Source organism: Thamnophis elegans, chromosome 7 (genome assembly GCF_009769535.1).
Source record: "Thamnophis elegans isolate rThaEle1 chromosome 7, rThaEle1.pri, whole genome shotgun sequence".
Taxonomy (NCBI): domain Eukaryota; kingdom Metazoa; phylum Chordata; class Lepidosauria; order Squamata; family Colubridae; genus Thamnophis; species Thamnophis elegans.
The window spans coordinates 64,480,393-64,506,008 of record NC_045547.1 but is presented as its reverse complement, the minus strand read 5'-3'; the positions used below and the strand labels follow the sequence as shown (position 1 = coordinate 64,506,008).

Here is a 25,616-nt window from a genome sequence, read left to right as displayed (position 1 = left end):
GTCTTATACTCCGAAAAATACGGTATTTAAAAATATGCTGTAGGTATAGGCAGTCATCGACTAACGGCCACAATTGAACACAAAATTTCTATTGTTAAGCAAGACAGTTGAATTTTGCCCCATTTTATCACTTTTTTTTTTTGCCATAGTTGTTAAGTTAGTAATATGGTTAAGTGAATCTGGCTTCCACATTAACTTTGCTGGTCATGTCCCCGGGGCACTGCAACCAACACAAATATGAGCCAGTTGATAAACATCCAAATTTTGATCATGTGATCAAAATATGCGGCAACAGTCAGGTGAAAAATGGTCATATAACTTCAAATGGTCACTAAAGGAATGGCGTAAGTCAAGGACTACCTGTACAAAACTTTCAAGACATGTATCAAAATGATTGAAAAATAGTAAATCCCCCAAAAGCTAACATACCAAAACAATTGAATCAGTTATTCTTCATCAAGATTAGATGAAGGATAAAAACCTGTTTTATTTCAGTCTCATCAGCTTTGTCCTTGAAAGGAACCAGTGACAAGAATAGGATTTCCAGGCCTACGTATTAATAGTGGGGGCTAGATGGAACCATTACTTCATGTGCTTATAAACCAGCATGTGGCCATTTATGCACCCAGAAGGGTTACCCTGCAAAAAAACATATCTACATGAAAGTGTCCTTCATCAAGTTATCTTACTCCTAGCACATCATCCTTCAATATTTGATTCCACAAATAAGTTGTACCTTTTATGAAGATGTACTGGAAGTAAGTCCACAAGCCCTGTTGGAAATATTTGCCAGAGTTAAGCAAATAGTTAACTAGATTGGATTCAAAAGGATAGATGGTTACCTGAAGGAAGGCAAGCAAAATAAGTGAGGTCTTTGATCTATCATCTTCTCTAAATCTTCAAAGGACAGTTAGGAATGAAAATTATTTTGAGAAAAAGAAATCATCCTTGCATTAATATAGACCTAGCAAGTTTTCTTCAGACAACTATACTTTCTGGCTGAATATTAAGTTACTGGAAGCATATGAAGTCTGCCCATTTTCTTCACACTTAAAAACAGCCAACTTGGGTACAACAAACATAATAGGTCACACTCTTTTATTCTGTATCCCCAATAGATAAATTCACCTTAGACAGTCTAACCTTATAGAATTTTAGGCTGCATAAATCCTGACAACCGCTAGATGTCAGTACAAGAAATCCAGAAAATCTCAACTTGATTCTTCCATTTAGATGATGTTCCCTAAATGAACACTGGATATTGCCTTTCAGTTTGAACTACTGATGGTAACCTGATAGAACTGTGCTGCAATTTGGAATTTTATTGCAAAAGAGATACAGGAACTCTTTGAAGAAGCTGCCTCTTTTGGTTGTTGTGATTAATTGAACAAAAAAAAAGAGTGGTTTCTTTTGTATCCTGGCAGCTGTTTCCACCTGATTTTAATAGCAATTAATATTTGTCTTTTAAAAAATTGCTAGCCTTACGAAAAACTGCTCAGAACAGAGAAGAAAAACATTACTGTTATTTATTGAAGTTGGAGGTAGACAAAGCATTGCGAAGAATTTACAATACATTTAATTTACAACACACTTGTATTTACATTTAATTTTAAAAGAAAATAGTTACTGTTTTTTTATTCCTGAGTTTCTCAGCATCAACAGAATTGATAAGTAAAAGGAATGGCATGCTATATTTCCAACTCAATAGTCATATTTATGAAGGTTTATTTTCACCAGAGAGATGGATTATTCCATTAATCATTAACCATTTTTCATACATGTTTTTTAAAGGCGCATATTCACAGTTACAGAAGGTTGAGTTTGGGATTCTAGATTTCTTTCATTGAAAGAACCCTGCATAGAAAAGCAAATATGCAAAAAGAAAGCAGTGAATTTAGATAACATTCAGCAAACAGACATGGTAGGAAACAAACAGATTGTATGTTTTGCATGTTAAAAAAGTCCCTTTTTAAATTAGTGTATAAAATTTCAAGCAACACAACTAGGAATTATTACTAAATTAAATCCTTGGATTATCTGTGCCAGTCACAACAGGAAATACTGAACAAGAGAATCTGACTTAATCAAAATGTAATCTACTCTCTGAAGAGTTGGTTGAGGGGCTTTGGGCTACTGTAAGATACAGGAACTTGACTGTAAATTTCCCATGTTCATAGGTCCATATTGCTAGCTATGACTCTACAAAACTGATGCTCAATATGCACATTATGAGTTATTTTCCAATTTAGTGTAAACATAGTGAAAACAAATTGCTGTATTTTTCAAATGATTTTTTTTAAGTACAAGAAATTATGAGCACATAACCTATATACTAGGAAATCTATAAACTAGGAGGAAGAGAAGGGACTGCAGAATTGTTTCTAGAGATGCTCATGTGGCAGAATGAAACATTCACATAATCATATAATCTCATTTATAAAGGCACTAGCTTCAAAGCAAATATTCAAAATATAGATAACTGATTTTCAACAAGTGTGCATGGTCTCAATATATATGCAGTCCTCAACTTATGATCATTTAATGATGATTCGAAGTTACAACAGCCTTGGAAAAAGCAATTTACAATCCGTACTGTCACGTATGATTGTCACTTCATCCCTGCAACCATGTGATTGCAATTGGGCTGCTTGGCAACTGGCTCACATTGTTCTCATGGTTGCAGCATCCTGCAGTCATGTAATCACAATTTGTGACTTTTTTGTCAATTTCTGACAAAAAATGCCCATTGAGAAAGCTGGATTTGCTTACTGATCATGTGATTCATTTAAGAATTGTGTTGATTCACTTAATGATGGCTGTAAAAATTATCATAAAATCAGATTCAACTTACAATCACAATGATTTATGATGGAAATTCTGTTCCCAATTGTGGTCGTAAATCAAGGAATACCTTGAAAAATATCATAATAGAGGTGGTAAACATATCAATATCCATCTTGGGGGGGGGAAAGTTTTGTTTCTATAAGAGAATTAAGGTTACAGAGGACTGCTGTAATTTACGATATAAAAAAATTCAGCACAATAGCTTCAAAATTCATATTAAAATTGTTACATCTAATTTATAAAAGATTTGTACAATTATATACATATATACATTTACAATCTCTTTTCTTTACTCTGTTTTTAAACAAACCCACAACTTGATGTTATACTACCGTTTCTTTTGACTCAGGCAATTGCAATGGCTTAAAGTTTACAACTTCTTTATATGTGATACCTGGAAAAGTTAAAGAAACATAAAAATATTCACGTTAGATTCAGAATTTTTAAATATATATATCAAAATTTATTAAGATGGTGCAATAATCCAGATTTGGGAGAAGGAGGAAAGTCATCTGGAGCTTGGTGCAGGCAAGCATATCACATTTGTTCACTAATTTTTTCCCCCTGAGATCTCATAAGTGTGTTAATAAGTGTATCAATCAATGTCATCAATAGCTTACAGTTTGAGGTCTCCCATTTAGCTATATATGAATTTTTAAAACACAATTTATTACATTCAATTCTAAAATGCCAGCAGCAATAAATTAACCTCACTATATATAACATCTTGAATTTTGTAAATTTGAATTGGCCCAATTAAGGTTTAGCTATACACAGAGGGTAGCTTTTCCAATTATATATTTCAGGTATTTTAAGCATCCAATGACTAGAAACCAAAAGGGTGCAGTTCCTCTCCTCTTCCTTCACCGATTCTCAGAAAAAGAGCCAGTTTTATCTTACTACAATACTTTAAAAGCCACCTGATACACAAAGTAGTTGATGATCTTCATGGCATGGAAGTATATTGTTTAAGACTCTGAAAGAATTTAGCCACTTTAATGACCATGAGTATCTGATTAAAAAACACATTAAAAAATCTCCCTAATGAATTCCCTTAATGCAAAATTTACAGAATGCTGTCAACAAATATTTTTCCCTCATGATAAGGGCAGTTTTAGTAATTATTATTAAATTTATACCATGCCATTTCTGCTTATAGAAGCTTTCATAACTATTTTCATTTCTTCTTGCTATTCTCTCATTTCTTGCCCATCCATGTATATTGAAGTCTATTGCAGAACTGAGCGTAGAAAAGACATTTGAGTAAGAGTTTGTAAAATTAATTGGGAGAGAGGGAATAATATAGGTCAAAGAGACAGAAGAGAACAGCAAGGACAAAGAAGTATTTCTATGTGTCTTACTTAATGCAGCAGATTCTTCAGTTCCCCTGATTATATTTTAATTAAAATGTTTAAAAATCTATTTGAAGAATGTAGATAAGGTTTCCTACACCAATCTCATTGTCATTAGAAGACTGCTATTCAACACAACAATTCTAAACATACACTTCCATTCATCCAGGGGCAGATCCATGTTGTCAAAAGTGTCATCATATTTCTCTGCTTTGTTTTCCTCTTCAGGATCATGAACTGTTTCAAAATAAGAATGTGCCAAAGCTTCACTTGCTGTTATTCTCTTCTCTGGGTCTAACACCAACATTTTTTCCAAAAGATTTACAGCTGGATAAACAAATCAGAAAGGAGGTTTAAGGACAAATTTTCTGGAAATAGATCAAGCATGTACTTAATATTTTGTGTAAGTTCTACATCTTCTGGAGATCACGTAGTTATTCAGAGAGCAGAAGCTCAAAGAACTTTAGTTGATAATAAAATGTATATAGCAGAAAAAGCTGACCTTTATTAAAACGAGCTAATCTGACAATTATGAATAAATTATTGAGAAAAGAATTCTACAATGAAATTTTCACAGGGCACACAAAAAAATCTTGGAAGTTTTTTTTTTATGTAAGAGGATAGAAGATAAATCAGCCTGTTTACTATCCTGATACTGCATAATTTTCTAATATACTACATCCATCAATATTTAACTTACCTGAAGGGTTTGCATTTTTCAAAATGGCAGCAAAATCTTTTTTCTCTACTTGTGGAAGGTTTTTGATATAATTTTTCGCCTTAAAATAAATAGACACAAAGATTACTGGATATTAATTGTTTATTAATTCAGGAAATGAATCAGAGAAAAAGAAATTGTATGCCATCAAACTGGGTTTTATTCCTGGTGAATATATGGGAAAAAATGCACTTGTAGAATACAAATTATATACAAATTCACTTTGGATGCAAAGTTCCTAAATTCATACACAATTTGCCCACTTTCAATTTATAATTATTGTCCAATTCTAGCAGGCAGTGCTCATTTGTTTCTTAGCCGAGGGAGCCAGCATTGTCTGAAGACACTTCCGTGGTTATGTGGCCAGCATGACTATACACTGAGGTGTACAGGACACTGCTATCTTCTCACCAAAGTGGTACCTATTTATTTACATTTTGCATACTTTCAAACTGCTAGGTGGGCAGGAGATGGTAGAAGTAATGGGAGCTCACCCTGTCACATGGCACTCAGATCTCAAATCCAGGTTGTCAGTTCAGTTCAGTTCAGTTCATTGTATTTGTATGCTGCCCTTTTCCCCCGAAGGGGGACTCAGGGCGGCTCACAACTCGAACCGGGGAAGCGGGATACAGACAAAATTTAAAAAAAACAAACATAACAATATATAATTTAAAAACTCACAACAGTCATACCATTCGAGACGGGGGAAACAGCTCTTTAGCCCCAGGCCTGTCGGAACAGCCAGGTTTTGAGGGCTTTGCGGAAGGCCTGGAGGGTGGTGAGGGTTCGAATCTCCACGGGGAGTTCGTTCCAGAGGGTCGGAGCAGCCACAGAGAAGGCTCTCCTCCGGATAGTCGCCAGTCGACACTGGCCGGCGGATGGAATTCGGAGGAGGCCTAATCTGTGGGATCTAATCGGTCTAGTGGAGGTAATTGGCAGCAGGCGGTCTCTCAAGTACCCAGGTCCAATACCATGACAAGTTTTGCAGCTGACAAGTTCAGAGTTTTTAACCGCTGAGCCATTGCATTCCCTACCTATATCTATATACACATAAAGTCAGCTCCTGTGTTAATATTCTGAGCTGCCTATAATAAATGAATTAAAATTGGGCAGAAATTGTTGATCCCCACATTCAAACTTCTCTCTGCAAACAGGACTGAAACAGATAACCTGTCTTTCAAGGATATTACAGCTTTTGATTGGCTTATTACAGAAAAGCTTATCATGTGATCTTAATTCTATCCCTCTGTTTATGTAGCCTAGAACTGTGTTGGCTTTTTTGGCAGCTGCTGCACACTGCTGGCTCATATTTAAATGGTTGCCCACTAGGACTCCAAGATCCCTTTCACAGTTACTACTATTGAGCAAAGTACCACCTATACTGTACCTGTGCATTTTGTTTTTCTTGCCTAAATGTAGAACCTTACTCTTTTCACCATTGAATTACATTTTATTAGATAGTAACCAATGTTCAAATTTGTCAAGAGCATTCTGTATCTTTAGCCTATCTTCTGGAGTGTTGGCTATTCCTGCCAGCTTGGTGTCATCTGCAAATTTGATGAGTTCCCCATTTATTCCCTCATCCAAATCATTGATGAAGATGTTGAAGAGTACTGGGCCCAAAACAGAGCCTTGGGTACTCCACTGCATACTTCCCTCCATGTAGATGCAGATCCATTGAGGACTACACGTTGAGTGCGGTTGGTCAGCCAGTTATGAATCCATCTGGTGGTGATGCTGTCTAACCCACATTCTTCTACTTTATCTAGTAGTAGGTTATGGTCTACCTTATCAAATGCCTTATTAGTTTCTAACCAGATTTCCTTTGTTTGCTGTTTTCTGTGCTGTGTTAAAGGAAAAAAAAAAGAACTAGTACATTTAAGTACCACAGAACCATCTATTTCTGAACCTGCTCATGTAAATTTGGTAAAAGCAGCAACTTACATCTTGGCTTTGTAGTTTCTGAACAAAATCCTGAGTTGGTGTGCCTGTAACTTTCATAATTTCTGTAAGCTGGTCCAAATCTGAATGTCAAAGTCAGGAATCAAATATTCAGTTAGCATGTTATTTAAAAAATGATATAATTAATCTGATTTTCTTACTGGTGAAATCAAAGCATATAACATATACTTCATATACTTTTTCATAATTACCAGCAGTTGGCTAGGAATTGACAACTAAAAGGATACTCCTCAAATATTCATTAATGGATCATCTTCACTTTTGTTTTTTTTAACTACACTTTTGTTCACCTCGAGTGTTTTCAGGTGTAACAATTTGTAAAAGCTTTCATACCTACATTAAAATTTTAGATTTCTTTTTGTTAAATTAGTATCAATGATCTCATCTTCCAAATTTTGAAGACAGAAAGCTATGTTTGTCTTTAAACACTGATTCTTCATAACTCATTTTGAGCCTCTAAAAATGTTCATGACATTAAAAAAAAGATTAACTCAAAAGTTAGCTACATCAACGCATATAAAATAAACTAAAATACAATCTGATATGCCAAATAGTAGAACCAAAAATGTGACTTTCAACCAGTATTTAATTATATTTAATTAAAATAGAGCCCTGGTGGAGCAGTGATTAAAATACAGTATTGTAGGCAAATTCTGCCATAGCCTGGAGTTCGATCCTGATGTGGCTAGAGCCTTCCATCCTTTCAAGATTGGTAAAATGAGGACTCAAGATTGTTGTGTGAAATATGCAAATAATGCTTCTTCATTGTAAATTGCCCAGAAAGTGCTGTAAAGTGCCATAGGGTGGCACATAAGCCTAAATGCTATTGCTATTATTAAACTTGCAACTTTCTGGCAAAGCTACAGACCTCCAAAATTGGCTTGATGCTTGCAAGTTAATAGCTCAACTGATCATTTTTCACTTGAAGTGATTATGAAGTAACTTACTTGAATTCCCAAATTTTTGCATATTTTTCCAAATTAGCATGAAGCATTCATCAAGAAAGGATACGATCATTGCCCTTGAAAAGGGGCCTTCCAGTTACCATCTCAGCCATTATACACCCCACTGACCAGATATCCACTGAAACACAGAAAATGCACCCATTAAATTGGTGCGAGCAGCATCTAAATTCAGCTCATGAATCAAGAAAAAAACCTTCAAAAAGAAAGCAACAACACAGAATCAGTATTTTGTGATTTGTAACTGAAAATGTGTGTTCTATTTCTGCAATTTCAATAGTTCAATGAATGCTTTTTTAGAACGTTGATGGTCTGAATTATATGCATCTTCTTTGTTTCAAAGTTTCTTTTGAAGGGTCACTGTTAAGAAGGGTTGAATAGGAAAACCAGATAAGTGAAGTCAGACATTGCAGAAACCCAAGAATTTCAGAAGCCTACCTGATGTCCTGCAGATGACTAGAACTAAAATGTTTCCCTCTAAAAATGTTATAGAAATTAATGTGCAAACAGCTATACTATCTATTCAATTCTTAGCAATTTTATTCAATGTCTCTGCAAATAAAACAACAGAGTTTTTCGGTTGGTCTATAAAGAGATTGCAGTAGTTTTTGTAAAGCTGCCACTCTTTTGCAGTAGAAGTGATGAAATTATATAATCAGTGGTTACAGAAACCCCAACGCAGAAAAAACAGTTTCTACCAAATACAAAAATTACCTGTTTGTGTATAATGCATCCAATTAAGTATAACTTCTGGGGCTCGATACCACCTAGTAACCACATAGCCAGTCATCTCACTATCTGTATGTCTTGCCAGCCCAAAATCTAAAATCTGTTTTACAGGAACAAAATATAATCAATTTTCATTTCTAGAATTGTCATAAAAACCTTGAATTGGAATGAGATTTGTTCATGTTAGAAAATATCCCTAAACATTTCCCTAAAAATATAAACCTATTCCCTTGAGAATAGTTAAAAAAGATGCCTAACAGGCACTGCTAATACACTTATTTCTCATATCCGTATATTTTCTCATTACCTCCATTCAATTTACAATGTTATACAAATAATTGATTGCAATGAAATGATACCCTTATTTTAGAGGAATGCAAATTGTTATTTGGATTGTGTAGCCTTGTTCATATTACATAGCATTTTTGCAAGTAAAAGATAAGAATCTCAAAGGCCTATTCATTACATGCTATTTATTCAAGCATCATAAACACAAGTTTGACATATTACATTGTTCCTGACAGTAGTAAGTGGAAATCCCAGTTCACAGGAATTATTTTTTACTTATATAATCATAAAGGCAGAAAACTGAAACAACATGAATTTGGTTTATTATTCATATATTCACAGCTACCGAGGAAGCGTTGAGCTTACTTTAGGCCATGACAATGTAGCTGGCAGAAACAAATTTTCTTCCCCCATTATCAGCTACTCCAAAATGCCACGCAAAGGGTCAAAACCTTCTGGCTCCAAGCATTACACAGGGTTCAGGGTTACTATGCCCAAAGTGGATGGAAATACAATTTGAAAATCAATCTCACTACTCATTACTGCATGTACCAATATGTGGATCCAACTGAATGCAATTCTTTTTTTTTAAAATTAAATTGTTATGATTTTAAAAGTGAAAAAAATGAAATAAAGCACTTAATCCTCCACTTATAACCACAACTGGACCTGAAATCTTGTTGCTTGAGATACCATGTGACTATTTTGTTCACTGACTGCAGTTCTGGTTCTCCCACTTGCAGCTGTGAGTCATTAAGCAGACTGCTGGGGTTTGGGCTTCCAGGGGAGGGGAGAGGGCCCAGGCCAAGGAGAATGATCACCAGAATGCTGGGGTTTGCTAGTGTTTTTGCCAGATTTGACGACCATTCCTCCAGTGTGTGGAAGGATTTTTCCTCCCTGCATAAAGGGGAAGGAAGGTCCCTCTGCACACTAGGGGAATGGACCTGAAATCCAACATATCCTCCATTTACAAACTTCCCTCTCTGATTCCCTTATTGACTTTCTGGGTGTTAGGCACAAACAACCACAACACACATCCAGAGTTTGAGTTAACTACTTTATTATGTTCTGTCTATAATATTACATTCCTATAATATAGGAATCCCCTCAATCTAGCAGCCTACTCTTGGGAACCATTAGATAAGGCTCCAAGGAATTTAGGAAAGGTTGACCTTAAGCCCTTTTGTGGCCAGGCAGTAATTCCAGGCTAGCTCTGAGCTTGATCTCTTGCCCTGCCAGGTTGGGTGTTTCCCAACACTGTGGAAGCTGGCAAAGAAAACTGTAAATGGCAATCACAATTTCAGGACATTTGGCAACTGGTTGTAAATGTGAACAGGTTGCCAAGTGCTCAAAATGCAGTCATGCGATGGGAGAGCAGCGTGACATTTTCTTATGGCAGGAAGCACTTTATGATCTCTAAAACACCCATTTCAAGGCTTTAATGACTGACAGACATTAAATAACTGGCCATAAATTGTGAACTACCTGTAATTGCTTTCTTATATTACAGTTGCAATTTAACAGTTGGCAGGTAAGAAGCTTTGCATACTTTCAGAGGATTTTGCTGCAAGATTTTCATGAAAATACCCTACATCTAACCCTCTGTTTAATTCCCCTTTTTCTGTTGGAATGTTTTTTTTAAAAACAGTGTATCTGTTTAAGCACACCTATGATACTCTAACAAAGTTTAAGCGATTTATGTTGCCTTAATGTGCTGTCCTAGGGATTATTGCTTGTGAGAAACATTGTCTGTTTACCATGAATTCAAACAAATCCTGAACTCAATAACCAGCTATGGTGTCAGGTCCAGCGAGCCCACAGGCGATACTGCCATTTTGGGGGGTGGGTGGAGCTATGGGAGCTGCCAAGAATAGTGCTTATCAGCTGGGGATCTCCCTCCTCCACAGGCAATCCAGATGAGAACTCTCCATAACTCTTCATGACTGACTGCCGGGTGGTTTCCACTAAGAACATTCCATAACTGATAACTGACTGAGAACAATCCATGACTGATTCCTGGGTGGTTTTCACTCCGGGTCACGAGGTGATGGGTGTGTGCGTGCGCAGGGGTTGGGTTTAGCCTAAATACCAAATAAAGTATAAAAGGTGGTGGGGAGCACTTGATGTCAGCTCTGATAATTTATTCATCACCTTAGTGCTTTGTTGGTCAGTTTGTGTTGCAGGATATAAACTACATTTTTCAAACCATCTCTGTGTTTGGCTGTTTTTCTTAACCCTTCAGACCCTGACATATGGTTGTTGTCAGAGTGCACAGTGTGATTATGTGAGACAACCCAGGAGCAAATACATGAAACAGGTTTGTGTTTAAATAGTGGTTTTATCTACAAAGAATATACTTTAGTCAGACCTCAAACAAACAGCAATCAGCAATTACAGTATGGAAGCGCACACACAGAGATACACCGCAACAGGGCCACTTCTTATTACAGGTTCTTAAAGTGATATTTGCCCAAACACCTTGCTGACTCATTCCCAGTATTACATCATTCTAGCAGCTGGTCAGCTCTTAAATCATTACCCTGACAGTTGTTAACATAGACCCAAACTGAACATCACACTGAACTGCTTGTAGCTTCAGCCTATACATACTAACAATAGTAACTCAAAAATAATTTAAGAAGCTTTTTACATGAACCCCATCAACAGAGTCTTTATTAAGAGGCTCAATTGTCTAAATGAAAGCTTTACAAAGTGAAAAGCCCTAGAGTGTCTACTCAGCATTTTATTCCCATTACCCCCAATCTAGGAGTGCATGCTATGTTTCCAGCTTGTATCTTATTTTCCAGTTTAATTAAAGATACCTTTTGAAAAAGACAAATGGTCTTTTGTAAAAGACAAAGACTTGATTCTGCTGTCTTCTTACAAAACAATGGGATTAAATTCAATAATTATCTATGAAAACATTCAAGCTTAAGCTTCTGGAAAAATGTTAATAAACTTCTTTTACAAGCAATCATCCTTACATAGTGTGCAATGTTGCAGAGTCTACCCTTAGTCAGGAAATCTGCAGTTAATCCAGGCACACGGACATTAACAGTCTATTACTTCACACAATAGTGCTACAGACTGCAACCTGTTCCCATTTTTAAAATGTTTTTGGGTTAGTTGTATCTGACATAATTCCAGATTCCCCTGTATTTACTTTTGAAAAAGCCACTAAAGCATTCAGTTTCTTACCTTCAACTCACAGTCTTCATTAACCGCTAGGTTTCCAGGTTTTAAATCCTATAAAGATGTTTAAAACAAGAAATATAAAACTGAGTTCATTTGTAATTGGATTTATTTCAAAGGCAGACTTTTTTTTTTAGTTGTTCAAGACAAACAATGGCCCAGAATGCAAATGTGCCGATGTGTTGCCAAATATGAATATATGGACTGAAACTCAAAGGATCAGAAGCTTCTCTGGCAGTGACTGAACAATTTCAGAAACCAAGGGAGCAACCAAAGTATTACAAAAAATCCAAAGTCAATCAAGTGTGTGCATGTGAATCACTATAACATTTCCACTGAGCAAAATGAAAATATTACAATATTGGAAACATCCTGATCTCCTTGTAATCAATCACAAAGGAAACTTGTACTATTCATCACATTTATAATGAATTGGAAATAGTTATTGTAATAATTCCTGAAGGATACAGTTTAATTTACATTTAAGCTGTGACTTTGCAAATAGTACAACAAAGAACCCAAGGAATGCATTATCAAGTTCTCATTAAAACAGCAAAGAATTTTTCAAAGTAGCCTTGTAGGTATCAATAATTAAAATTGTGCAATAAATGTTATCTTTCTTTGTATATTTCAGTATAAAACTTCCGTGTAAGATTTACAAGCATTATATATGGATATGTGATTGAAGAGAATCTTTCTACAAGAATATATAAACATATCAAAAAGGAAAGCTTGAAGTTTTTTACTTACTCTATGAATTATGCCAGATGAATGGATATACTGTGGAAAGAAACAAACACTATTTTACTCAGGCAATTAGGCAATGGCAAAAACAATCCATGGGGAACCATTGTGATGCAAGTAGTCATCACAATGACACTTCATCTTGATCTGACTTTCCTTGGTTTTAAAAAAGGTCTTCTACTAAGCGAAACACCAGGCTGTAATTTTGTCTATATTTACAGATATGCCTCTGGGCCCCACAAAACCTCTTTATAGTTCTTAAGAATAAAAAAAAAATATTTGGTGTCTTCAAAGAGGCATTTTGCATGGATACCCATCTGTTAATGGAGAAAGATAATCTGAGGCAATAATGAGCATCTGGCAAGATTAGAGTATGAGACAAATAACAGCCTCGTCTGTTTGCTTTCTCATAAATGCTATTTTGCGACCTGAATGCCCCCACTCTAACATTTGTTATGTGAATGGGCAAGAGTTCAGAGGAAGCATTTTGTCAGTGTTCATGACAAGGTTTTGAAATTAAAATGGGTCTTTCAATTCAAAAACCCCTACCTCCTGTACTTTAGCTGTGTGTTTATGGAAGTTGCAATCCAACAAACCTAGAAATCAATCTTTAAGTTGTCAGAAACCAAGTATCTAGATTGAGAAACATGAATGGAAAATTCAGAATTCTTTTATCAAACCAGGCACTGTTAACTGGAGGATTATTTCTTTGCTGCAGACCAACGTTTCATCTTACCTACAGTACATATGTAGGAAACCAGTCTTTCAAACTATGGCTCAAGACCAATTGTGTGCCATTCTTCTCTGCAAGCACTAAACTTCCAGATAAAATGAATTTGCAAAACAGAGTTTGGATGGTGCTTTTGCACACCACAGCTCTACTTGGGTTCTATTTCTGTCCTTGTTTTACTTCAACAGATGGCATTGCCATCACTATGGGATTCTCAGATTAGAGCCTTCAGCCATTTTAATCTTAGCTTTCTTGTTCTTGAAACCTTAACATGAGCCCTTACATTTGCACAACATATTCACAGTATTTTTGATTTTTTTTTTTTATTTATTATTTATAGGCCGCCCTTTTCCCTGAGGGGACTCAGGGCGGCTTACAATTCATGGGAGGGGAAGTGCAAGACAAAACATAAGACAATACGTGAGTGAAAAAAAATAAAACAATAAAACACAACTTTCATTCAGCATTCGGGTGGGGCAGATTAGAATCTTTATCCCCAGGCCTGGCGGGATAGCCAGATCTTAAGGGCTGTGCAGAAGGTCTGGACGGTGGTGAGGGTGCGAATCTCCATGGGGAGATCGTTCCAAAGGGTCGGAGCTGCTACTGAGAAGGCTCTCCTCCACGTAGTCGCCAGTCGGCACTGACTGGCGGATGGAACTCGGAGGAGGCCTAATCTGTGCGATCTAATTGGTCGAAGGGAGGTAATTGGCAGGAGGCGGTCTCTCAAGTACTCAGATCCACTACCATGGAGGGCTTTATGGATGGTAAGTAGCACCTTGAAGCGCACCCGGAGATCAACAGGTAGCCAGCGCAGCTCGCGGAGGATTGGTGTTATGTGGGTGAACCGCGGTGCGCCCACAATCACTCGCGCGGCCGCATTCTGGACTAGCTGAAGTCGCCGGATGCTCTTCAAGGGCAGCCCCATGTAGAGCACGTTGCAGTATTCCAGCCTAGAGGTCACAAGGGCTCGAGTGACTGTTGTGAGGGCCTCCCAGTTCAGGTAGGGTCGCAACTGGCGCACCAGGCGAACCTGTGCAAATGCCCCCCTGGTCACAGCCGACAGGTGATGGTTAAAAGTCAGCTGTGGGTCCAGGAGGACTCCCAAGTTGCGAACCCTGTCTGAGGGCTGTAAAATTTGACCCCCCAGCCTGAGCGATGGAACACTGGCCAAATTATTGGGAGGGAAACACAACAGCCACTCGGTCTTGTCCGGGTTGAGTACCAGTTTGTTAGCTCTCATCCAGTTCTTAACGGCCTCAAGACCCCGGTTCATCACGTCCACCGCTTCATTGAGTTGGCACGGGGCGGACAGATACAACTGAGTGTCGTCCGCGTATTGATGGTATTTTATCCCGTGCCTCCGAATGATCTCGCCCAGCGGTTTCATGTAGATGTTAAATAGTAGGGGGGATAAGACCGAACCCTGCGGCACCCCATATGTTAGGGGCCTAGGGGATGATCTCTGCCCCCCAACCAACACCGACTGCGACCTGTCCGAGAGGTAGGAGGAGAACCACTGCAAGACAGTGCCTCCCACCCCCACCTCCCGCAGTCGTCGCAGAAGGATACCATGGTCGATGGTATTGAAAGCCGCCGAGAGGTCAAGGAGAACCAGGATGGACGCATGGCCTCCATCCCTGGCTCTCCAGAGATCATCGGTCAATGCGACCAAAGCGGTTTCTGTGCTGTAACCGGGTCTGAAGCCGGACTGGAAGGGGTCAAGGTAACTAGCTTCCTCCAAGGACCGTTGGAGCTGGAAGGCCACCACCTTCTCAACAACCTTCCCGACAAAGGGGAGGTTGGAGACTGGACGGTAATTGTTGAAAACGGCTGGATCCAAGGATGGTTTCTTCAGGAGGGGTCTCACCACCGCCGCTTTAAGTGCGGCGGAGAAGTGCCCCTCCCGAAGGGAGGCGGTAACAACCGCCTGGATCCAGCCTCGTGTCACCTCACTGCTGTTGGCAACCAGCCAGGAGGGACACGGGTCCAGTATACAGGTGGAGGCACTCACAGCTCGTATGGCCTTGTCCACATCCCCAGGGGCAACATCCTGAAACTCAACCCAGAGATGGTCTGCCAAGTTATCCCCTTGTGCCTCGGCTGGATCTGCAAAGGTGGAGTCCAAGTCCGACCGAAACCGAGCAACTTTGTCCGCTAAGAACTGGACATATTCCTCAGCCTTACCCTGCAGGGGGTCCCCCGTATCCCTCCTATTTAGGAGGGAGCGGGTTATCCTAAACAGGGCGGCTGGGCGTGACTCAGCGGACGCAACCAAGGTGGCAATATACGTTCTTTTTGCTGTCCTCAATGCCCTGATATATTCCTTGGTGCAAGTTGTCAAAAGTGCTCGGTTCAATTCGGACTTATCGGACCTCCACAGGTGCTCTAGGCGTCTCCTCCGGCGCTTCTTCTCCCGGAGCTCCTCGGTGAACCAAGGAGGCCTCCGGGATCCGCCGACCCGGAGGGGCCGTAGTGGCGCAATCCGGTCGAGGGACTCCGATGCTGCCGAGTGCCAGGCAGCAACCAGAGTCTCCGCCGAACTGTGGGCGAGAGTATCAGGAATAACCCCAAGCTCCGTCTGGAACCTCAAAGGATCCATAAGTCGCCTGGGGCGGAACCACCTGGTCGGTTCCTCCTCCCTACAGTGGGGGTTTGGCCTCCGGAAGTCAAGCCTCAGTAGGCAGTGGTCTGACCACGACAGGGGTATGATCTCATTACCCCTCAGACCAAGATCACAAGTCCACTGCTCCGAGAGGAATACGAGGTCAAGCATGTGACCCGCTGAGTGGGTTGGGCCCCGAATTACCTGGGTCAAGCCCATGGCTGTCATGGAAGCCATGAACTCCTGCGCTCCATCAGAGTGTTCACCGAGCGAAGGCAGATTGAAGTCCCCCAGAACCATAAGCCTGGGGAACTCAATTGCTAGCTCGGCTACTGACTCGAGGAGCGAGGGGAGGGCTCCTGCAACGCTGTTGGGAGGCAGGTACGTTAGCAGCAGACCCACTTGACCGTTGAGGTCCAACTTCACCAGCAGGGACTCACACATGACAAGCTCCGGAGCAGGGATCCTACGAGGTACTAAAGACTCCCGGATAACGATAGCCACACCGCCACCCCTTCCCTGGGCTCTCGGCTGATGCAGCACCTGAAATCCGTCTGGGCACATCTCTACGAGGGGGACTCCTCCCTCCGTGCCCAGCCAGGTTTCAGTAATACATGCCAGATCTGCCCTCTCGTCTAAAATTAAGTCCCGGACGAGGGGAGCCTTGTGAACAACAGACCTGGCATTTAGCGACAACAGCCTGAGACCAGGGTCCTGATTACTCGCGCCATCTGGTCTCGGAGTGGGACTCATAGGGCCGGAAGGAGGGATCTCTGTGATGTAGCGAGCCCTCCTTCCCCGGTAATGACCAGCCCTAAAGTCCCCGCCATATCTGCCCCTCCCTGTTACGACCGCAATGCTCCGACCCACTCCCGTGGCCGTGGTCCCCCCAACCACCCCGGCGACCCCCACATTCCCCGGCAGGTCCTCCGAATCAAACATACTCAAGCACTCACACAAACAATCCCCACATTATAATTAAAAACACAAAAATACAACGGTAATAACAATAAAAGTGGGATCATTCACACAATCACATACAATCCCATGCACTCAGCATACCAAATTAAAAATTGCGCAGGCACACGAAGTCCGTACTAGGCTTATGTCTTCTGCCAAGCCCGGTAGAGAGTCCGATATAACATAAGATGGAAAAATATGAGTCCAAAGGGGTGTTCCACCCTCTCCTTTTTTTTTTTGGTCTAGGTTCTAAAGCATAGCCTGCAGGGGAAGGGCCACATCCTGAGCAAGGCTAAATTAAATGGAGCAGAAGATGGGGGGAGTCTAGGCAGGTCGCAGTGGCGATAAACCAACTTCCAGATCTCCTCGGGCGACCTGTCATACCGATCACCCCCTCTAGAGAGTTCGATACAGTCCAAGGGGGTGTGTGTGGCTGAGGAGTAAGGTAAGTCCGAATATCAGCTGCAACAGCAAGAGCCGGAAGGCCAACCATGGTGGGCAGGCCTGATGTATGAGTTCGTTCCCCGTACCCTACCCCTGCAGTATATTTTGTGTAGAAGAAATTGATTATTAGTAGTCCTACAAGTAGGAAAAGATCATTATGGAAATATTCTTAGGTAAGCAAAGCTTCCTAAGATGCTAACAGGGAACAGGGAAAAGCAATGATTTCAGCTGGAAATTCTGTAATGGGGTGATGAATGTGATGGACTAGGGACTGGGGAGGCAGATTCAAGATCTGCCTGAGCCATGAAAGCTAACAGGGTGATTTAGAATCACTCTTGCAATTCAATATATCTCACAGGAATGTTATGGAAGGATAAATGCTCTCTATCGGTATCCTCAAACTTCTAAAGGAAAGATAGGAAATCAATCAAATAAATATATGAAACCATTCTTAATCTTGTGACAGTACTACAACATCAAATGTACATTCTTTTTCAAAAAGGTTGTTTTCATTTCTTGTTGACATAACAGGCAGTTTAAACAAACATGAAAAACAGCCAGGTGTTGTTTCTCAGCAAACACCAAGTACAATATTTAGGCCTTTCCACTCTCCCTATACCTGGGCCAGATTTGCACATTGCAAATGAGATGGCTTTCTGGCTTAAAAGAACCAGAGCACTACACAAGGCCCAAGGTAATCAAAGGACATTGTTGTTTTCCTTGCTTGATTTGCCGTAAATTCAACAATGCCAAGGCCTAAACCTGACAATAAATTTCCATTCCATTCTCATTCCATTCTCCACACCACTCTACTCTACTGTATCCCTATACATCTTCTCTATCCCTGCTCTATTCTCCCCTTCCTTTCTCCTTCCCTCAGCAAGTAAAGGGAGAGATAATTTACCATTAAGTCGAAATTTAGAAGATATTTGATTGCTGCCAAATAAGTCAGGATCTTTTTAAAAAATCATAACATATTTTAAAGGAGGCTTATAGAACTTGGGATATTTTAGGATCAAAACCGTAACCCCAGCTTTAGACAAGTCATGAAGCAGTTTTTTATTTGCTAGGATTCCTCATTTTCCTGCACAGTATGAATAAGGTTCATAAGTAAATGGACTAAACAGAATCTTCACACTTACCTTCAAATTAATTAAATTTGGGACTAAGAGAAGTTAGAAGGGATTTGTGCAAATAATCAAAGTTTATAAACTCAAAAGGATTTAAAATCCAAATCCTGATAAAGAGAAAAGTTCACCAATGAAAATGTAACATAAGAATCAAAATTCCTTCAGAGTAAGGATTTGTAAAAACACATTCTAATTTCAAACTCCATCTGTCAATGAATATGTAATTTTATACCACATTGAAGCACACCATGAAGTGGATTAGAAACTTGCATGAGGAAGTTCTATATATATATAGTTTCTGAAGTGGTTTGCCAGGACTCAAAATAACAGCTCCAAAGTTAACTGGCTGGCATTGTGCCTAAGGCAGGACTAGAACTCATGGCCTCCTGGTTTCTAGCATGATGTCTTAACTACTACTAATCATAGGAAAGGATATATTGTGACTCAAGAAAATGATGACAAAAACCAACAAGCAATTTAAAGAAAAAGCTCTAACCTTTAGACCCTTTAACATCTGGTAAACCAGGAACTGGATCCTATCTTCAGTTAGTTTCTCATGCTTCATTATTTTACTTAAGTCTGTTCCCATAAATGGCATGACAAGGTAGCTAAAATGAAAAGGCAAAGAAACATGAACTAAACCAAATTACATTGTCTAAGTGTAATATTGTATAGCAACTTAACATGTAAAAACATGCCAGATTATGAATATTTCAGTTAGAAGATATCAGGATGATATTTAACAAAAAAACCCAAATAAATCTATCTATCTATTAAATCTATTAAATATGAACATTAAATTGGAATACAGGTAGTTCTCAACTTACAATGAAACTTGAGCCCAAATTTTTAATTGCTAAGTAAGATAGTTGCTAACTGAATTTTGTCACAATTGTAAAGTGAATCACTGTAATTGTTAAGTTAGTAACATGGTTGTTAAATGAATTTGGCTTCCCCATTGACTTTGCTTGTCAGAAAATTGCAAAAGGTGAGCACATGACCTGGGACACTGCAACCCTCATAAATACATGCCAGCTGCCAATCAATCAAATTTTAATCACGTGACTATGGGATGCTGCAATGGTTGCAAGTGTGAAAAATGGTCATGTTACTCCCCCCCCCTTGTAACTAAACAAATGGTTTATCAGGAATTATCTATATAATAAAAAGGCCAATGTAAAAAGATGTGCCTTGAAACCTTTCCTAAAATTCCAGGGAACTGGTGGCACAAAACTCTTTTCTACAATGTATTATCTAGGTTGAGAGCAAGATAGAATTTACTTTGGATTATAAAATAACATGTAAAAATTGATCTTATTTTCCAGTAAGCATTATGTTATATAAAGGCTTTCCATTCTTTTTTTTAACTGAACATCAAAAATGGTTTAGGCTTTAGAACAATAAAGGTTGATTGATAACACTATCTGCAGTTGGCACAGTTTTATACTAGTACCTAAAATTGGACTGAGCTAGATGATGTAGGTTGCCAAAGCTACTCTTTTGATTCCTCCATCATCTAGCTGCTTCAGCTGAAATAGATTTATCAAGAAGGCAAACCAGAAATCAGGATGAGTGGAGACAACTGAGAATCTCATATACATACAGATAGAGCAGTTCTTCCAGCCCACATTTCCAACATAAAATACATGAATCTGGTCTATGTCAGGATTTTTTAAAAACATTTATTTATTGAACCAATTTAAATAGCCACCTATCTCACAAACAAGTAACTTTGGACAGTGTACTACAGGGTTAAAAAAGTTAATACATTTTTTTTAAATTATTAAAATAAAGATAAAACAAAGTAACATATGAAAGCTGTTAGTTTATTGAAGCCAGCCAGGCAGGAAAGCAAATTAAACAAGGCCTGATTTGTTTTCTTCCTTTCCTTCAATTAATATATACATTTTGGAGAGAGTATCAAAGCAAATCAGGAATTAACTATGACCTGTGGTTCAGCAATATCCAAAACTAAAACTAATCAGGCTTCATAAACCAAGAAGCATGGTAGCTTTTCTGTGGTGTGTTACACAGCATAATAAATTCCAAAACAATCATATTACATTGTGACATGTTTTTTATATGCAAGGCCAATATCTGTATAAACCAGGGAAAGATGCCATCTCTTCAATGTTGACTCTTAATGAACATATAGATTTTCTCCAGGAAAATGTTGATCATAAGCATAAGGACATAAAGCTGAACTACACAGTTTAGCTTATGTTGAGTGACCTATTTTTTTTAAAGCAGGACTAGTTCTTGGGATCGGGATCTACAGGACCATAGACAACAATAGATACTTCTTAGAGGCAGACAATGTAAGTCATTTCCATATTGCTATCAAGAAAGTCAATGGGAGATTATCTCATTGCCTGTCAATAGGATTTTTAGTGTTGTAAGCTGCCCAGAGTCACCATGTGTGAATTGGGTAACCATATAATACAATAATAATACAATAGCAGAGTTGGAAGGGATCTTGGAGGTCTTCTAGTCCAACCCCCTGCCTAGGCAGGAAACCCTATACCATTTCAGACAAATGGCTATCCAACATCTTCTTAAAGACTTCCAGTGTTGGGGCATTCACAACTTTTGGAGGCAAGTTCTTCCACTGATTAATTGTTCTGACTGTCAGGAAATTTCTCCTCAGTTCTAAGTTGCTTCTCTCCTTGATTAGTTTCCACCCATTGCTTCTTGTTCTACCCTCAGGTGCCTTGGGGAATAGTTTGACTCCCTCTTCTTTGTGGCAACCCCTGAGATACTGGAACACTGTTATCATGTCTCCCCTATTCCTTCTTTTCATTAAACTAGACATACCCAGTTCCTACAATCGTTCTTCATGTTTTAGTCTCCAGTCCCCTAATCATCTTTGTTGCTCTTCTCTGCACTCTTTCTGGAATCTCCACATCTTTTTTACATTGTGGCACCAAAACTGAATGCAGTATTCCAAGTGTGGTCTTACCAAGGCATTATAAAGTGGTATTAACACTTCACGTGATCTTGATTCTACCCCTCTGTTTATGTAGCCTAGAACTGTGTTGGCTTTTTTGGCAGTTGCTGCACACTGCTGGCTCATATTTAAATGGTTGTCCACTAGGACTTCAAGATCCCTCTCTAAGTTACTACTCTTGAGCAAGGTATCACCTATACTGTACCTGTGCATTTCGTTTTTTTTGCCTAAATGTAGAACCTTACTCTTTTCACCATTGAATTTCATTTTATTAGATAGTGCCCAAGTTTGTCAAGATCCTTCTGTATCTTAAGCCTATCTTCTGGAGTGTTGGCTATATAAATGTCTTAAATAATAAATAAATAAATAAATGGAGAGGCACAAATGTGTGCTATTAAGCCCAAGACTGATAAAATGAAGAAGACTCTAACAATTGTTGTTTTTTTTTTTGAAGATTGTAATGTATATTATTGGAAGGACCAAGGCTTGGGGGCTTTGGAACAGGACAGATGATGTGAGAAGCTTTGGCACATGGAGAAATATTATCTTGCTTGTCAGAAGTAATAAAATATTATTAATGCTTAATTAGAAATTCTACTAAATTAAATGAAATCCACTTAAACCTTTAAACATGTCTAAGGTAGTCCAATTATACCCTCCTGTCTATTATTTAAATTCAAAGGGAAACAGTGAAATTTGCACACACAAAAAACCCAGATAAAAAGGGAGCAGAAAAAAGCAGGTACTTTTCAGCTTCTGGGGACTGCATTTAGTGCAAAGGAAAAAGCAGAGCTTTCTGATTAAAATAAAAACAAAAACAGGATAAACAAAGAACCAGGCCTGGAGTGCTGACAAATGTTGAATAATGAAAACACTGATGTGTGCTTTCCTCCATGATTTTATTATGGCTAATGTGCCACAGCTTATGAATATTGCAAAGCTGCCGAATAGCTTGCAAGCTATTCCAACAATATAAGTAACTAATGACAAAAATATGGTTGAAGTAATAACTGTAGCCTTTTTACACTAATACATGTATGGTAGATACTACTGTGCTCACATGTAATAAGAAAATGCAGGATTTTAAATACAGGGTTAAAAGGTAACAAATACATGCAAAAATGCAATACTAATTTAAAGCAGAAGAGAGGAAAATAAACTGTTTATAGAAGCAATAAATTGTAGAAACCCAAGTAACTAATAAAAGTTTCATAGACTTCTCTGGCTAGATGGGGCGGGAGAAATTACATATTTCTATTTTTTGTACAAATAGCTTAAACTTCCCAAGTGTTGCACACTATAGCACCCATCAGTCTCAGCCATTTTATATGTCGATTGACTATAGCAGAAACTGTGGCTACTGTCACAGTTTATACCCGGCTACTGTCAAGTAGAAAAAGCAACGTTACGTTTTAAATGGCTACACCAATCTACTTTTTAATAAATAACTAGATCTTCCAATACCTAATTATAAATAATAAACATGCTTTTAAAAAATCAGATATTTAAGTAGTCTGACCAAAAAAAAGGTAGCATATAAACCTAACAAATAAATAAATGAACTACTTTTAGAATAAGACATATTACTTTAAATAATTCCATCAGCAATATTTTCACCACTGGAAAACAAAACAAGCATTAAAGTACTAGTTTACATTTTATTTGGCAGATATGGTCTAAATGTCCTACGGCTTTATTTGGTAAAATTTTAACCATTAAAACTAGAACAATCTTTCAGAATTAAATTTTCTACTTAATGCCATAAGGAGTAACAATCTATCTCTAAGTTCACAGTGTGTAAAATCATAGATGGTTGAGATGTCATTTTATTCTATGTATAGTCATGTGATTCTTGCAGCATGACAATGCTCAACAACATCTAAATTAATGTATCCTAATATGAAGAACCAGATTCCAAACTGTTCCAGTTAACTCCAAAGCAAGCTTAACCAAGAACAGGGGTAGGCCACTAATTTTCCTAAGGGCTCACATGAGAAACTGGGAATGCTGTGGAGGGCCACTGCCACCCTGCCAATGCCCCACCATTTGCAAGTGCTACACGGGCATCCTGCCTTCAACATTCTCTCCACCCCACCCCCCACCCCGACATATTTCTGAATATGTCCTCCCACTGATGCCAATGCCATATGCCAGACTGGAACCTGTGAGCCAAAAAATGCCCAGGTCTGCAAGAAGGAACAATTCCATCAATATAAATACAAAGAAATTTGAGATCAGCATCTATTTTAGTGTAAATCATAACACAGAATCCAAAGTTTCCCCCCAAAATTATACACTTACAAGTCATTAAATTTATCCTGTGAAGGATCTGGTGTGAAGACATCTAAAAGCCCAATTACCTATAGAAGAAAAGAAAAACAAATAAGAAAATACTGCCATTGCAATTATTTGCATAAGAAACATTAATTGCCAGTCTACTTCCAGATCCAGATTAAGGTATTGATTATGATCTTTAAAGCCCTATATTGTGTGAGCTCAGATTACCTATGGAACTGTCTTTATCCCATTACATCAGCCTGATCCACCTGATCACACAGGAAAGATGTGCTGCAGACCCCGGCAGTTAATGAATGACTGTTGGGTCCACAAAGAGAGTTTTCTCCGTCTTTACCCCCACTCTGTGGAAGCCTACCTACCCTCCCAGAGGTGAGGCAGGTCCCCATTCTTGGCCTTCCATAAAGGTGCTAAAAACACAGCTCTGAATCTTTTCTTGCGCCAATGAAAGGGACGGTTGGTGCCCTGAAAGCCCCCCAACTTTTAAATTTTACATATTGTTTATATGTTTTTAATACTTTATCGTACCCTTCACAGAATCATTTTGTGAAGGAAATGGACAGTTCTTAAATATGACAAACAAATAATTAGTGAATTCAAGGTTTGTTTTGCTGTAGGGCAAGGGTGTCAAACTCAAGGCTTGGATCCAGCCCTCAGGGTGCTTAGAGCTGCCCTGCGGAGCCACCCTGGAAACAACTAAGGACCGATCCGCGGTGCCCCGAGGTAGGCAACAGAAGGAAATAATCTTAAAGATTTATCACAATTAAAAAATAAAGCCTCTCATTGTATTGCCGCCACCTAAGTTTTGTTCACATGGAAGATGTAAAGCCCTTATAAACATCATTCATGCAGAAATATTAACTATGATCCTTCACCACTAAAAGGTTTCTACCCATTTTAGATTTGGTTTAGCAACAGAGCATACATAGATACCCCTCCCCTAAATATTTAATGAGTAGATAAAATATTACAAGCCTGTAATTATCTCATATATTTTCATGAAAATTCATGACCCACAAGCATTCATCTGAGAAATGACAAAGCCAGGAGTCAATAAAAGTGCTGAGCCTTGATTTACCGCATCCCATCAAGAAAACTTTGACCAAATTAACTTGCATGAAACCACAAACCTGCCTGATTCTTACCTACTAATTTATTTGCTTGGCAGAAAAAATAGAAGATGATTAGTGCTGAAAAAAGAGTAATAAATGGATTCAAAATATATTCTGTTTGCTCCATGCTAAAATGCAATGCTAAAACAAACACTCTGAAACAGCACTTTAACAAAACTATTATGGCTTGAGTGAAATGGAATATTTGCAACTAGCAACAAGGCAGCGTTGTCTTCCTCAACCCCCAGATTCATAATCAGTACTGATAATTACTAGACAAAATATATGTTTAATTGGACTGAAAATTATTCCTGTCAAAAACACATGGAAATATCAACTGGTATAACAAAATCCTTTGATCTCTAGCTTTCAAAAAAGGGGAACAGGCATTCTGCAAAGTTATGATTGTTCAGATATGATAGTAAACTATTTACATTATACGTATTTAAATATTCTATCTATCTATCTATCTATCTATCTATCTATCTATCTATCTATCTATCTATCTATCTATCATCTACTTACCCACCCACCTACCTACCTACCTACCTACCTACCTACCTATCATTTTTAATGCTGTAATTCCAAATCACAAAAATAATTTT

The 25,616-nt window shown here is 38.6% G+C and overlaps 1 protein-coding gene across 2 annotated transcripts in view; it reads right to left on the bottom strand.

The window, feature by feature from the left end:
* Positions 1-2,856: 2,856 nt before the first annotated feature.
* Positions 2,857-25,616, bottom strand: part of MAPK12 (mitogen-activated protein kinase 12) — a 30,757-nt gene continuing 7,997 nt past the window's right edge. For both annotated transcript variants that reach the window (XM_032220604.1, XM_032220605.1), the window contains exons 3-12: positions 23,906-23,964; positions 19,154-19,265; positions 12,798-12,827; positions 12,054-12,101; positions 8,553-8,667; positions 7,888-7,959; positions 6,859-6,938; positions 4,897-4,975; positions 4,350-4,523; positions 2,857-3,238 (exon numbers count right to left, since the gene is read on the bottom strand). In XM_032220604.1, the coding sequence (XP_032076495.1) occupies positions 3,168-3,238; positions 4,350-4,523; positions 4,897-4,975; positions 6,859-6,938; positions 7,888-7,959; positions 8,553-8,667; positions 12,054-12,101; positions 12,798-12,827; positions 19,154-19,265; positions 23,906-23,964 (840 nt within the window). In that variant the 3' untranslated portion in view covers positions 2,857-3,167. The remainder of the gene's footprint in view (positions 3,239-4,349; positions 4,524-4,896; positions 4,976-6,858; positions 6,939-7,887; positions 7,960-8,552; positions 8,668-12,053; positions 12,102-12,797; positions 12,828-19,153; positions 19,266-23,905; positions 23,965-25,616) is intronic.